The 15,759-nt window shown below is 40.5% G+C and overlaps 1 protein-coding gene across 1 annotated transcript in view; it reads right to left on the bottom strand.

Moving 5' to 3' along the window:
• The window catches only part of CACNA2D3 (calcium voltage-gated channel auxiliary subunit alpha2delta 3), a 487,051-nt gene that overhangs the window by 304,429 nt on the left and 166,863 nt on the right, over positions 1–15,759 (bottom strand). The window contains exon 4 of the mRNA XM_033140932.1: positions 14,028–14,087. Within this exon, the coding sequence (XP_032996823.1) occupies positions 14,028–14,087 (60 nt within the window). The remainder of the gene's footprint in view (positions 1–14,027; positions 14,088–15,759) is intronic.

Here is a 15,759-nt window from a genome sequence, read left to right as displayed (position 1 = left end):
ATTCCTATGTGAGAATAATCTTACAGGGGTCCATTCTAAAACTACCATCAGCAGAGATGCTTGTGGTATGAACCACACCACCACCACCACCACCACCACCAATTTTCTGCAGCTGGACTATGATTTGGTTCTGAAATGCACATGACTTTAGATTTAGAGGAGTGTTCAGAGCAACAGAACTACAATTCTCAGCATCCCTAACAAACTACAATTCCCGTTCTTCTTTGGGGAAAGCTTCAAAAGCAGGGTGCAAACTATGAGTAGTGTTTTTATACCAGGTTGTGAAAGGGATGCCAGGATCCTGCAATTTCAAGGACAAACACAAGGCACAATACCGTACAGATATAACACAGCATAAAGTACATGTGAAAATGCTATAAACTACTAGGCGGTTATGGAAGGAAAGAAATTACATCAACAATGGAGCAATGCAAAAGCAAAAATGCTCCAGACACCCATATTCTCTTACACGACTTCTTTAAAGACTTACTTTTTTAAAACAAACATAAAAATTCATTCTATTGTACTGGTATAAAACAACAGTGGCATCTAGTGGCTAGTGGTATTATAAAATGCCTTTTAACTGTTTTCACTAGTAATTCATTACATTCCTCTAGATTGAACTTGGATGCCTTGCAACTCCCATACTAATGAAAATATGGAGGAAAAGTTATGTTTTGAGGATATTACGCTACATATTATTCCCTGCTGGCCCGAGTTTTAAACGATTCAATAAGTTAATAGATGGTGGTGAGGGAGTTAAATCTCTAAGCTTATTTAGAAAGGAAGCATTCACAGAGCTTGAGAACCCCTTCAACACAATAACTTCAACAGTTATTATGTTAATATAAAACAGTGTCTTACAAACCAACAATTTTCGTTTTCTGTTCACTTAATATGATGCATACTTGTTTCAAAAGCATATTAAGGAAGAGAGGTACATCTGCAGAATGTGCTCAAATTACTTCTATTAATGGGAACTGTTGGGAAAGTTCAAACGCACACACACACACACACTTTAGAAGAGTGTAAGAGCTGCAATTTCTTGCACCCAGTTTAATATTAATGGGATGTGCTAAACTAAATGGTCATGCTCCAAATCCACATAAGAAGTTAACATCCAGGATGTTCAAGCATTCCTGACTTGCAGAAGAAAAGCTTGAGTCACTCCAAATACTAGCTGCTGGAAATCACCAGTGGAGCAGGGAGTGTTCTTGCATTCGGGTCCTCTTTGCAGGCTTCCCATTGGCCAAATTGAGGACATCATGCTGGACTAGATGGGCCTTTGGCCTGATCCAGCAAAACTTTTCTCGTGTTCTTAATACTGTCCCAAAAAGATTGCAAGTTGTTTCCTGGCTACTGTCCATCAATTAATAAGAAAATACACTGCATTCAAATATTATCAAAGGGTAGAGAAAAAATTGCTTAAATTCTCATGGGTAGGATTCCAAGTTACTGTTCTTTTTTGAACTTAGCTTACTTTCAAGGTAAATCCCATCCTCAGAAAGGACCCTTATCTCTTCTGGTTTTCTTGTGGAGCCTTAGGAGTGTCTCCCTCCTGCTTTCCTGCAGGTAAAACATTTCCCTTCACCCAAAGGTTTTTTGCACCTCATACCAAATGGATGTATCACATACAAATTATTTATGAATTAGTCATGCATATGCCACTATGTGTCCTGGACCCTGTTCTGTTTTAGAAATGCTTCTGAAGTTTCCAGCTAAACTAGAGGACAGAGGGGAACATCAGCACCTCTTCCTAGCCTGAGTATGTAGCCCTTCTAACTTTCTCAGACCCAGATGATAAGCCACCAATAACATTCCCACCCCCTCCATTTCATAAAAGCCAGTGCCTGCAGAATCAAACAAGGTTCACTTAAAGGAGCACAGCCAAGGACTTAGAGCCAACTACGAACTACAATACAACTTTGCCAGTCTACTTGTGACTTCAGTAGGCTTCAGCTCACTGCTGGGACATCTTCCATGCAGCAGGCCAACTGGGAGCTGTCTGTGGTCCTGACTTGCTTAAAGCCTTGCTTTCATTTGGCCTGACTCTATCTGCCTGAGGCTGGATCCAGACTCGGGTTGGCAACCTTTTTCAGCTGTGGGCCAGTCCACTGTTTCTCAGAGCATGTGGTGGGCCGGACTATATTTTTTTTGGGGGGGGGATGAACGAATTCCTATGCCCCCACAAATAACCCAGAAATGCATTTTAAATAAAAGAACACATTCTACTCAGGTAAAAACACGCTGATTCCCAGACCGTCCATGGGCCGGATTGAGAAAGCAAATGGGCCGCATCCGGCCCCCGGGCCTTAGGTTGCATATACAATACATATAAATCACTTTTTCTTTACAAATCCAGCTGAGTCCTGGGTGGTGGTTTCCATTTCCCCCAGTGAACTACAAGACATCTTGGCAGAACCAGGCACACAGACAGTTTTGTAAATAACATCTTTTCTTTTTTCAAAAATGGTATCATGGCTGTGCAGCACCTAACACACAGATGCCACTTAACAGATATTAAATGGCAGCAGCAATTAAACGCTACCCATAGCTATTGACTACTATGGTTGGACTTTGTGTTTACAATTCACTTTTTCCATTATGAAGCTGCTCTTTCTTAATGATGGTAATAATATTTCAACTATAGTCATTACATTAAAGATTTATCATCTCAGGCGACATGTTAATTGGCATTAGTATTTATGACTATATAATGACACTGATAGTCAGTGAACGGTGAAAGCACTGTTATTAATATCAGCAGTTAAGATGAATATGAAAATGAAAAATGTGAATTATTAGTTGTCATTTGCAAATTTAATTACTGCTAAGGGACGCTGATTTTGACTGAGATACAGAAGCCTATGGTTGCAATACTTATATTTTAGCAAATACAGCAAAAGCACTGCTTAACATTTAAGAAAAATGACAGCTCAGAAAGTATAAATGTCAACAGTGTGGTCTCACAGGTGGCTTTTCAAAACAAACACAGTGATAACTGAAAATTCCACAAAGAATACAAAGGAATCCAGTTATAACAAGCTGAGATGAAAATACAGACACAGTTCCATTTTGTCCCCACCCCACCCCACTCCCTGCCTTCCCAATCTAAGAGTCAAAGACTTGTAGTATATGGGAATGGAGACAAATTCGCATGCTGATGGATTCATTCTTGCCTGAGTCCCATGGGATGGTATTATTTCTCTCATGCATCTAATTACTACTAATGAAGGTTAAGGCTTAAATTGATCCCTTAATATAGCATAATTGCACACATAACATTCCGATGGTAAAGAAACCAATACAGAAAACGTTCAGTGATCTAAATTTAATCATTATCCAAACTCACTAGATAGTGAATTCCTGGCTACTGAGTTGGTTGTTCAGGAACTTACAGGGACCCCTGACCATTAGGTCCAGTCACGGATGACTCTGGGGTTGCGGCGCTCATCCCGTGTTACTGGCCGAGGGAGCCAGTGTATAGCTTCCGGGCCATGTGGCCAGCATGACTAAGCCGCTTCTGGTGAACCAGTGCAGTGCACGGAAATGCCGTTTACCTTCCCACCGGAGCGGTACCTATTTATCTACTTGCACTTTTTGCTTTCGAGCTGCTAGGTTGGCAGGAGCTGGGACTGAGCACCAGGAGCTCACCCCATCGCGGGGATTTGAACCGCCGAGCTTCTGATCGGCAAAGCCGTAGGCTCTGTGGTTTAACCCACAGCACCACTCGCGTCCCAGTTCAGGAACTTACCTAGAGCTTAATTTCAGGGGCAGCTTTTCACATACACAAAAACACACGTACACTTGGCCTATTTCTGCCACAGAAATTATTAGGATGAATTATTAGGATGCTCTTGCTTATATGGGAGTTCTTTTTGTGCCCGGGAATTCCTGTGGAGGTTTGGATGTGAGTGTCTGTGTCCCATCACCAACATTTACTTAACCATTTTACCAGTAAGACAGGCTGGATCCTCAGGCCACCTGGGTAAATGAGATTGGGCTTTATCTGTCAGTTCTCTTTTACACAATTAAAGCACTCAGAAGTACATCTCAGAAGTACATCTCAATGAGTTCAGTAGGACTTTCTCCAAGGAGTTCTAGTTAAGTAGATACAGGACTGCAGCCTAACAGCACAACCCTGTGAAAGTCTATGTAGACGTAAATCCTATTGATTTAAATAGAGCTTATTCTCAGGTTAGCAGATTTAGGACTGCAGTTGGTTGCTCTACATCTTTGGTATTCCTTTCCCCTCTCTTTGAATATTTATGTTAAGAGGGCAGCGCCATTTAAGATAGAACTACATGTTTTTGAAATAATCAAATCATTAATTTATGTTTTATGAAATGCCAGAAGTCTTCAAGTGCTCATTTATCAAATTGGCCAAATGTATTCAAAATTATCAATTTGCTATTGTTGTTTTTTAAACTAATTGAATTAAACAGGTCTTGTTCCAAGAGTTCATGAATTGAGTGCACAATTGAATGGTAACTTCATTTTTTTCCTGAACAAAAAAAGCACTGTTAATGAACACACAGCAATTAATGGGGAAGTCAATGTTTTCTCTTAAATGCCAACTTAGTCACAGCTCTAATGATCTAAAACAGGGGTAGACAAACTAAGGCCCAAGGGCCAGATCCGGCCCAGTCGCCTTCTCAATCTGGCCTGCGGACGGTCTGGGAATCAGCGTGTTTTTACATGAGTAGAATGTGTCCTTTTATTTAAAATGCATCTCTGGGTTATATGTGGGGCCTGCCTGGTGTTTTTACATGAGTAGAATGTGTGTTTTTATTTAAAATGCATCTCTGGGTTATTTGTGGGGCATAGGAATTCGTTCATACTTTTTTTCAAAATATAGTCCGGCCCACCACATGGTCTGAGGGACGGTGGACCGGCCCACGGCTGAAAAAGGTTGCTGACCCCTGATCTAAAAGCACAGGGCACAATCTGCTGGCTCACTTCATTTCAAAGGGGACTGACACAAAGTATTAAGTCTGAGCTAGGCTGCCCTATTACAGAAAAAGAAAGGAAAAAAGCTAGAGCTGAATGGTTAATTAACTGTGTGGATACAGCATAGTATGAACCTGACAATGGACTCCATAAAATGTGTCCTGCTTTGGTTAAAATTATGGAGCTAACCATAAACTAGTAGAACAATAGTAAGCTGTTGCAAAACCAACAGAAACCCTACATGCATTTGAAAGTTAAAGGACTAATACATTTGACTACATGATAATGGAAAACAGAGCTCACCATTATGCATCAAATGATAATCAGTTACAGAAATCTGTTAATGCTTGCCCTTCAAAGAAGCCCATCAGGAAACTCTATCAAAATATATGTGCAGATCATGAAAGGAAATAACAAAAGAGTTAGTCGAGATCCCTTTTTTTAAAATAAAGACACTTTGACAGATTTCCTGACCTCATTTTTATGAATATGAGTATCAAAATAGTCAAAAGCTCTCTCTCTCTTATATTCAATCTCTCTTATATTCAATCTGGGCTTGAAATGTATATGCTTCAGCCAATAGCTAAGATTGTGTCCACGATATTCATTATCAGACTTGTGCGTAAATGCCATGATATCATCACTTAGGAGCGCATAAGTCATTTCACCTAATACAGTTTTATGCTGCCCTGCTGGAGTTCATTTGCAGATAGGCTATACTGTAATGAAAAGAGAATTCATAATGATGCCTCAAGACTCTGAGATGCACAGAAAAGGATGCAATTCCATACAAAAGCCAAGTGTCATGTTCAGAAACATCCATTTGTGCCACACCATAGCAGGAATTATTGCAGAAATCTAGTCTTCCAGATCCCAAACCAAATAACTGGGAAATTACACCCATTGAGTGAAGTAGAATTTAATTGCTGGATCAAGATGCCACTTTAATTCCCAGTCCTATGCTCCACTGCTGTTGTTTAAATAGCAGAAGTTAAATCATGGGAATACAATTGGGTTGCCAGTGGAACAGTTTGCATTTTTTTCTGCACAAGGTAAGAAAACACTGCATATAGGCACATACATCTCACAAAGCATATGGATCTGTTATGAATGAATTCAAATCTACTGTGTTTTTGATAGTGGCTCCCAGTTCCTACTAAAATGTCACTCCCATTGGTACTGTTTTAGGCTCTGGGCTTAATGGTTTAACAGGGGCACACAAACCACTCATTAGATGGAAATGTGTATTGCTTCAGAATGTGGTAAATTATCCATGCTGTATCTGGGAGCCTTCCTACTCATTCTGCTGAGCAGAGCCCTATACTTGGCAAGCCCTGACAGCACTAACAGCTGTTCCAAGCTTTTCCCCAGCAAGTTATGACATGAGTTTTCATCTCTTCGTTCTCCAGAGCTTTCCCTTTATAGGCAAAAGGTAGGTCTCAAAGACCAGTAGTTCTCTCATACTAGGGATCTACCAATCTCTGAATTTTTCATTTTTTTCCAATCACAACCAGTTTGTGATTATTTTTTTAAAAAAGCCATCACAAAAAATCATGCATAATTTAGTGCCTATATTTTCCTAACATGCACATTTTCCCAAAGCATTATTCTCTAATATAAAGCATTGTGTTATTTTCACAAATGTAGACATTTTATGCACATTTTAACATGTGCATTTTGTTCACATTATCTGATGGGAGAAATGTCTTGCAGAATTCAGGGAAGTGCAAATTTCAAAGGATAGTTGTCTTTGAAACTGTGAATTGGGTAGGTTTGCATTTAAATGTTGACTAAATCAAAATTATCCTCTATGCTGACCTTAAGCAAACCCTCCTAACTTGTCAGTGTTGGCATATTAAGCTGAGCAGCTGCACAACAAGAAGGTTGAGGAGACTAGAGCAAAACTAGGAGTGGTTTAATGAAAAGCAAAAATAACAGAAATTACATCAGCTAACATTACATTACAGAAACATGACCCATACGGTGACCCACCACCCAGGGTACTGAGAGAGGTACGCAGACCTCCTCATATACCGTACCCGATTACTGGCACGCCCAAATCAAGACAAACTCAGCATCACCTGCTGCACTGTCCCACAGCTGGAAAACTAGGTCAATCTACTTCTTTCATTCTTTTAAAGAGATATTTTTGTGGAACAGTAATGAACCCTGAATTAACATCCAACAGTCAGCTATAAGTCTATGTATGCCTTGAACCAGCCCCATCACCTATTTTAATCCCTCTGGCAGTAAGGTTCCCCTACAAAGTATGTTACAGTGCTCTGAACACCACCATCTGTGATCTGCTCGCGTTTACTCACTTTCATATAATGCAATGCTCTGAGACAGAAAATTCGATTAAAGCAAATAATTGCACACTGACCTCTATTTTTCCTCCTCATATACATTCCTTAAATCTCTCTCAGCCCTATTATATTTTGAAAATGATTGTTAGTCCTGTTCATGCATCTAAATAGGGTAGAGCGACTGCATTGTGGGGGGAGCATGATTACAGTGGCAGCTCCCCTTCCCAATTTCCACTTATTAATTGACTCCTCTAGGCAAAATTGGCCATCATAATGTTTGCCACCTGTTGACTCTCTACCTTGTTGCTTAAGGTGCATGAATAGAGCTTTTGTGTTGTGAACAAATTGTTCTAACATCAAAACATGAAAAGCCCCCAATTACTCTCCGCTCCCAAACCCGCATTCATTTTGTTCAGTCTCACTGTAAGTTCTAAGGCTGCAATCCTAACTCCACTCACCTGGGGGTTAAGACCCGTTGAATTCAGTAGGACTTACTTCTGGTTAGGCTTGCTGCGTAACATTTTAAAATTATCCCCCGAATGTAATGTTGTCTTCAGAAAGGGTAATCTGCCCTTTATCTTCTATAAACCCCTCCCTCAAAAAAGTGTGGAAAGGAGCTGAGGGTGTCTCATTATCAGATACACTTTGTTCCACACTAGTGTATGGCAATAAGTGTCACCTGCAACAGAATATTGCAGTGGACTGCTTCTGTTCAGAATTCCAGCCAGCCATGAAGCTGCTATGAAGCATTGCAGATGAAATCCAATGCACACTTCACACATAAATTCCATCTCTGAAACAACAGGACTTACTTCCAAGTAAATGTGGATAGGATCATAATGAATATTATGCCCCTGGGAATAATGAGACAAATGATTGCAGGCAAACTGGATGTTTATAAGGATTTTCCTTTCTTCTTCTGTCAGTGAATTTTATATGTAAATAAAGACCTTTATTTTTGCAATCTAATCACCTAGCTAAATAATTCTCTGACTACATCTTAGGATATAAATACATTAACCAACATGTGTTCAAATGGCTTTGGTTTTAAATTTATTTAACAGGCAGCTAAGACAGTTTGTGGAATGGGTAGGTAGAAATGATGGATATTTCATTTTGTTAAAATGGTGTTCTGAACATATTTTAGTAAGCCTCGACACACAAGAAATCAAGTTTAGTGCATACCGGTCAAGATGCAATGACAGTTATTGCCTCTTGATCATAGGGAAAAAACAGTTAGATATCTCATACAATGATAGGAACCCTGAGGATCATCTAGTCCAACCCCTGCAATGCAGGAATATGCAGTTGTCCCTTATGGGGATCGAACCTGCAACCTTGGCATTGTTAGTACTACGCTTTAACCAACTGAGCTATCTGACATTTATAGTATACACAAAGTGCTCAGCAAACAGATTTCAGAACCACTCCATATACAGTCATACCTCTGGTTGCGTTCGGCACAGGTTACAAACGTGCAGAACCCGGAAGTACCGGAACAGGTTACTTCCAGGTTTGGCACGTCGCACATGTGCAGAAGCACAAAATCGCTTCAGCAACCAGAGGTACCACTGTAATTAGATCTTGCTTTGGCATTACAGGATGGTAGAACTGGAAGCATTAATGCAATTTCTGAATCAGTTAAAAAGATGTCTTTTAAGAAGCATCGTATCTGGGACTCTGCCTGTTTATGCTGCCGAAGCAACCTCCTGGCTAGCTGTCTGCAATTGCTGTTAAGGCAAAGGACATAGAATTCACAGGGCTGTGGTCAAATAACTGATGACGGTTTGGGTGCTTCTGAAAGAAAGCTGGCTGTACTTCAAAGATCTTTATGGAGATATATCTTTCCTAAGTTAGCTTCTGGTTCCTAACAATGCAAACCTGAATGCTAGCCTTACAGTAATAGGTAGACAACCTCCTTGCAGGAGCACATCATGGATGCTCTCCTGTTTGTTTAATACAGTCAAACCTCAGAACTCAAACAGCTCTGTTGCCAAACGTTTAAGTTCCCGAATGCCAAAAACCCGGAAGTGTTCCAGTTTTCGAACATTCCTTGGAACTCGAACGTCCAATGCGGCTTCCGCTTGAGTGCAAGAAGCTCTTGCAACCAATCGGAAACCACGCCTTGGAAATCGAACGTTTCGGAAGTTGAACGGTCTTCCAGAATGGATTACATTCGAGTTCTGAGGTTTGACCCATACATGGTACAATGTATAGGTGGCACAATCCATTTGGAGAACATCCATCAGGACATTTAAAAGGTGAAAGTAGACAGCTTGTTGCTCTGTAGGATGCTGTTATTAGTCTGGCCATGAGAGCTACTCAGGATTTCAGGTTTCACCTCTCATAGACAATGTTTTCCTAGGAGCAAATTTTCAGTGTTCACTGACAGACATGCAGCAATCTGCTTGCTTTCCTCTTCCCTTTTGTATCATGTCTATTAGATGGGGATCCTGTGGGCAGCAGTTGTCTTGTTTTTTTTTAATATATGTATGCAACTTAGAAAATGTTAGGCATCTTATAAGTGTTAAATGCTAATGATGATTCCAGTTCACAAAGAAAAGCAAGAAAATCATACTTTCACAGTGAAGGAATGAAAAGCATATTTTGGATTGTATGTTGGCAGAGCTTTCTCCCTAATGCCGCCCCCCCCCCCAAAAAAAAAACTGGTGGTACTACCTCACTATAGAAGTATATAAGGCAGCATCACTTTACAGTAGGCAATAATTGAAGATTCCTCTTCTCTTTGGCCTTTGACTGGTGAACTATAATTTTTATTATCCCCCTATATATCAATATGTATGTACTGTATTGTGTGGTATTATGTGGTGGAGTTCTTTTATTTGTATTGTTGTACAGTACTGTATTAACTGGTGGGTAGCAAATGCAATAACATAACATCACATCACATCACATCTCTGGAATTTACTTGAGCACTTGAGTTTAACATAATTCACACGATAGGTAGGATTATCCGCTGGTAGATTTAATTTTTTTAAGCCACAAATGATCTCTCTTGAGCTACACCCACAGAGGGCCATCCATGCTGTTTGGCAGCCTGCAGATCTTCTTGTTGAAACTGATGCATTCTACCCTTTCACTACTACACATCTACTCAGATGTTAAGGCACTAGCCTAGCTTCCTAGAAAATACCTGAAATCGACAGAAAAGCAACAATGATCCAGCCATTAGAAGCATGAATGTTTGGAAAGTTCAGCTGCTACTGGGATATTACTATTAGTGCCCCTGAACCTTAGACCTTGTAGAAATTCTGTCAAGGCCAAATGCACCCAGTGAAAGCTTTAAATCCAGATATGCTTGAGGTTATGCTCTCCCATTCATCAAGCACATGGTATTTGATTTTAGTGAGATAGCCAGTCCAATCCCCTGTTCTGATTTATTTTTTAAAATAAAAGGCAGCTTGATTTATGTCCCTAGCTATAGATTCCTGTGATTAATTCAAATAGGTCCAGTGTCAAGGACCATAATAATGCTGCTCTCATGTTTTATTGCATAGAAATTATATGAAGCAAGAGATGCAGGTGGCGCTGTGGTCTAAACCACTGAGCCTTGGGCTTGCCGATCGGAAGGTCGACAGTTTGAATCCCCGCGACATGGTGAGCTCCCGTTGCTCAGTCCCAGCTCCTGCCAACCTTGCAGTTCAAAAGCACAACAGCGCAAGTAGATAAATAGATACCGCTCTGGCGGGAAGGTAAACGGCGTTTCTGTGCGCTGCTCTGGTTTCGCCAGAAGCGGCTTAGTCATGCTGCCACATGACCCGTAAAAACTGTCTGCGGACAAACGCCGGCTCCCTTGGCCAATAAAGCGAAATGAGCGCCGCAACTCCAGAGTCATTCGCAATTGGACTTAACTGTCAGGGGTCCTTTACCTTTACCTACATGAAGCAAAAACAATATGGGAAATAAATGTGCAAGACGGGACAGAGAGGGATGGCTAGACATGCTGGGAACATGGTGAACAAGCTGCTTGCAGTTTTCTGAATTTGTATTTTACCATAGACAAAAAGTAGTAATATTACATGATTTCCTCTTTATCAGCGCATATTTATTTATTTATTTATTTAGTTACTTACTCTCATGAGCTATTAATGAAAGTGGTGTAAAATATGCAGAGAGTCCTGAAAGAGGATCACGAGGCCATTTCCATGAGGATGAAAACCGTGCAAGTGAGCACCATTAAACACACATATCACTTCCTGGATCTCAGGCTACAGTGTAAGTCAGAGGCACATTCAGGCATGTATCTGAATGAACATCTGGGTGAAGATAGAGCTTATCAGCACTGTATTACTTGGAAGAACCTTCTGTGAATGAGACACACAACTGAATACAACAACTCTCACATTTTTTTTGTGCCGCTAGAGTTCAATTAGACCCTGCAGTGCAGGCAGCTCATCAAAGCAGCCATGCAACTGCTTTTTGCCAAGTTGCTTTTTGCCAAGGAAGATGGCAAAAACCTTTTTGTTCCACTTTGATACGTTTAAGTTTCTCTCTCTCTCTCTCTCTCTCTCTCTCTCTCTCTCTCTCTCTCTGTATTTGGCTCCCTTTCTAAATTGTCTTGCTTTTACTGATCCCGACGCTTTTAACTGTGCTTTAAGGATTTCATGTGAAACCACTGAGAGGACCCATGAAACAGTTCCCAGAGTGTTATAATACTAAATCAAGCTCATCCAAATACAACTAATACAGTCTTTCCTGCTTACTAGAAAGCACTAATGGTTCTTACAAATTTCCCCATTCCAAAGGAAAACTGCTGAAAGAACAATGTCCTCTTCGCCTCGCTTTCACTCTCAATCTGGTCATTGTTTTATATTGAGCAGATGGTATTATGAGATTTCCTTTTGTTAAATAAAGAACAACCATCTCCCTTCAAGGGTTGCAGAGAGGTCACTGAAACCAAGATTAACAATTGATTAGTTGTAATGGACCGTGGCAACAATAAACAACAAAAGGCCTTGTCAGAGATTAGGCTCTGCGGCTCATGCTGCCAACACAAATGGCTTTTAACCTAAAAGTGCTAAGATCATCAACATTTCCCCAAACCTAAGGATTTAAGGAATGAGGATGAACTGTGGTGATAAGGCATCTTTAATAATGGGTTCTATAAATGTGCAGCTGGTTTATTCAGGCAATAGATATGGTTTCTTGGGAAATGATAGGGAAAGGGAAATATGATAGGTTTGCAAAATCAGAGATCCAATTCATTTAAAAACGTAAGAAGAGTCCTGGATGAGACCACAGGCTGATCTAGTCTAGCATACTGTTCTCACAGTGGACAACTAGATGCCTATGGGAAGCCTATAGGAAGCCTGCAAACAGGACATAAGCACAATAGCCTTTTCCTGTGTGATTTTAGAAGGGTTTTCAAATATTCCATTGATTAATATTGTTTCTAATTAAAACCAGCTCTCTGTATTTTTTACCTTTGGGGTTCGGTTTTAATACTGCACAACATGTAATTTAGATTGACAGCACATTAGACCTTTACTGAAAAGCAAAGTAATGGTGTGGTGTTTTTTTTCAGCTTCATTTTTCAAGTGCTCAGTACTATATAAGCTAATCAACATGATAAGTGCTGGTTTTGGATATGGATACACATCCCCATTTCATCAAAATATGAATCCGGACAGTTCAAGAGAGCTGAGATGTTTGCTATGTTTCCAACTGGAAGGGGACCTTTACACTCTCATGGAATGAGCCAATGGACTGTTATTTCTACCTTAATTTTCATGCAAAGTCTTCATAGGCTACTTGCTACGCATTAGTCCCAAACGTTTTGTATGCAAGTAGATGAAAGAGCATTTAGATTACTGCCCTGCCCTGCCCTGCCCTGCCTTTTAGACCCAGTTTAAGTAGTGGCTATTTAAACATAGAGTTCAACACTTTTTCAAGGAGCAACATCACATCTCTAATCCCATCTCTGTAGGTTAAATTTCCTAAAAAGCAATTTCTTGCCAGTAGATTTTATTTATAGTTTTCTTGTCTGCCCTTCACCATGAGGTCCCAGGGGGATATAGTACACACATTATAATAAGAGATAAAAGAGTTGCAATTGTAAAAACAAATAAAACCATTTCAGCCTGAACAGAAAAGTATAATTCCAGCAAAGAAGTGAATCCCCCAAAACAAGATACCCTAACTGTACACTGCAACTAGACCTCACGCTTCTGGTTCCAGAGTTTGAAGTTTTGCCCAAAGTTGGAAATTTTGATTACATTGCTTAAAAAATAGGACTCATTCAGCCATATCTTGTCATAAACTATGAAAGTATGAGCCTACGAAACGACTAAGTTGTATTCATTGCATAAAGGCACTAGGCCTTTTATGATACTGTATTTTCAGATAACCATTAGTTGTATCCAAGGGTTCTACACCATGAGCAGAAGAAGTTTCCATGCATAGAAGAGAAGAGAAGAAGAAGAAGAGTTTGGATTTGATATCCCACTTTATCACTATCCTAAGGAGTCTCAAAGCGGCTAACATTCTCCTTTCCCTTCCTCCCCCAAAACAAACACTCTGTGAGGTGAGTAGGGCTGAGAGACTTCAAAGAAGTGTGACTAGCCCAAGGTCACCCAGCAGCTGCATGTGGAGGAGCGGGGACGCGAGCCCAGTTCACCAGATTATGAGTCTACCACTCTTAACCAAAGGTCCAACTGTGAGCAGATCTCTTCTTCCATGAATGGTGGTTCTTTCCGCAACAGAATGTTTGGACTCAACATACTAACCTCAAAAAGACATATTTTTTCCTACCTGTAAATCAGCATCAAATTCATGTTTCAAATGAGCATCTTCTGCAGCTTCAACAAGACGCTAAAAAAAGAAAGAAGGCAAAGTATTACTTTCTAGAAATTTCAGGTATATTTTCATGTTGATAAGCTGATAGACAATCTTGCACCCAGTTGTGAATATTTAGTAAACTTGGTGATGGTAGCACCACTAAACCTATTGGGTTCTGGGGAGCCTTCTGTTCCATCCTGTCCCCAGTTCGGGGGAATACAATTGACTTGCATAGGAGAAGGCATAGATCAACTAAAAAAAACCAAACACCTTTTTTAGTCCCCCTCCCAAATCACTGGGATTGGAGTAACCTGGGGAAATAATTGACTGATTAAAAATTAGAAATGTATGTCAAAGATAAAGATTCCTCAACCCCTCCCTTCCAAGCTCTGGGTGTTTTTTTCCAGTCAGCTTGGTTTTGTTTCTCTGAGTTGTGTGTGTGTGGAGGGAGATGGCCATATATTTCTTTGGTCTGCTAAAGCCACATAGACACTTAGAAGCTTAAGGTAAAGGTAAAGGGACCCCTGACTGTTAGGTCCAGCCGCGGACGACTCTGGGGTTGCAGTGCTCATCTCGCTCTATAGGCCGAAGGAGCCGGTGTTTGTCCACAGACAGCTTCCGGGTCATGTGGCCAGCATGACTAAGCCACTTCTGGCAAACCAAAGCAGCGCAAGCTTAGGGAATCCCTAATCTACCACAAGGTGCCTTATTAACAAGCACAATCCAACTCAGAAATTGAGTTTTCCCCAAAAAACCATCCCGATTCACTTCATCATTTGAGGTACAAACAAAGTTGATATACATCCATAGTATTTACTACTTAAAGGAGCCACAAACAAAGCTCAAAGCAGGGTCACCTCATGGAGAAAATCTGCTGAGGATCAGACAGAAGGACTTCAGAGCATTCATTCATTTATGGCAAAAATGTTTCCTATTATACACGATGGGCGGGGATCTAGACTTCTGTAGATGTAGAGAGATCATGCCTGGGAGGCAACGTCTCCTGATTTCCCTTCTCTCCCTGCTACCCCTTGCTGCACCACCTCCCATATTGTTCTGGAGGGTCCCCACCCCCATCCTCCAGAACAGTATGGGAGGGTGCATGGGAGGTGGCAGGGCGAATTAGCAGAAGTCATCTCCTTTAATCGCCGGAGGGAGCATACTTAGGGGACGATCTCACCCACAGAAGCAAAGTCTGGATCCACCCTCAATGATGTAACACCATGCATGGCACGATGCATGTTAATCCACCCACCAGCCAATGATGAGCAGGTAGGCAAGTGCATGGTGTGACAGAATCCTAAGTGCTGTATAAGCTACAGGAACCGGAAAGAAAGCCAAAGTCTGATAGAAGTTTGAGATCTTGTGTAAAATTGAGTTGTGCCTTGGTTTTTGACAAAATGTGGTAAAAAAAAACCAACAACCTTCAAATCAGTAGACAACCTGACAAACTTGATATATTATACTGTCCTACAGAGTGTTGTTTACATGTAGTAAACATACTGATCAGCACTTGTTGCATTGCCCAAAATAGAAGAAGAACAGGAATGGGGAAGAACAGGAAATCAGACTAGAAACAAAGTCAACAGCTGTAATCTGGACTCAGATATCAATATATTTTTATCATGTTCATTTTTTCATTATCAAATTGATTATTAATAATATTTAAATCCTATAATTATTTTTCCTTCACTAAAGAAAGATA

Source organism: Lacerta agilis, chromosome 2, assembly GCF_009819535.1.
Source record: "Lacerta agilis isolate rLacAgi1 chromosome 2, rLacAgi1.pri, whole genome shotgun sequence".
NCBI classification, from domain to species: Eukaryota; Metazoa; Chordata; class Lepidosauria; order Squamata; family Lacertidae; genus Lacerta; species Lacerta agilis.
The sequence above is the reverse complement of the archived record's forward strand: the minus strand, read 5'-3'. Positions and strand labels throughout refer to the sequence as shown.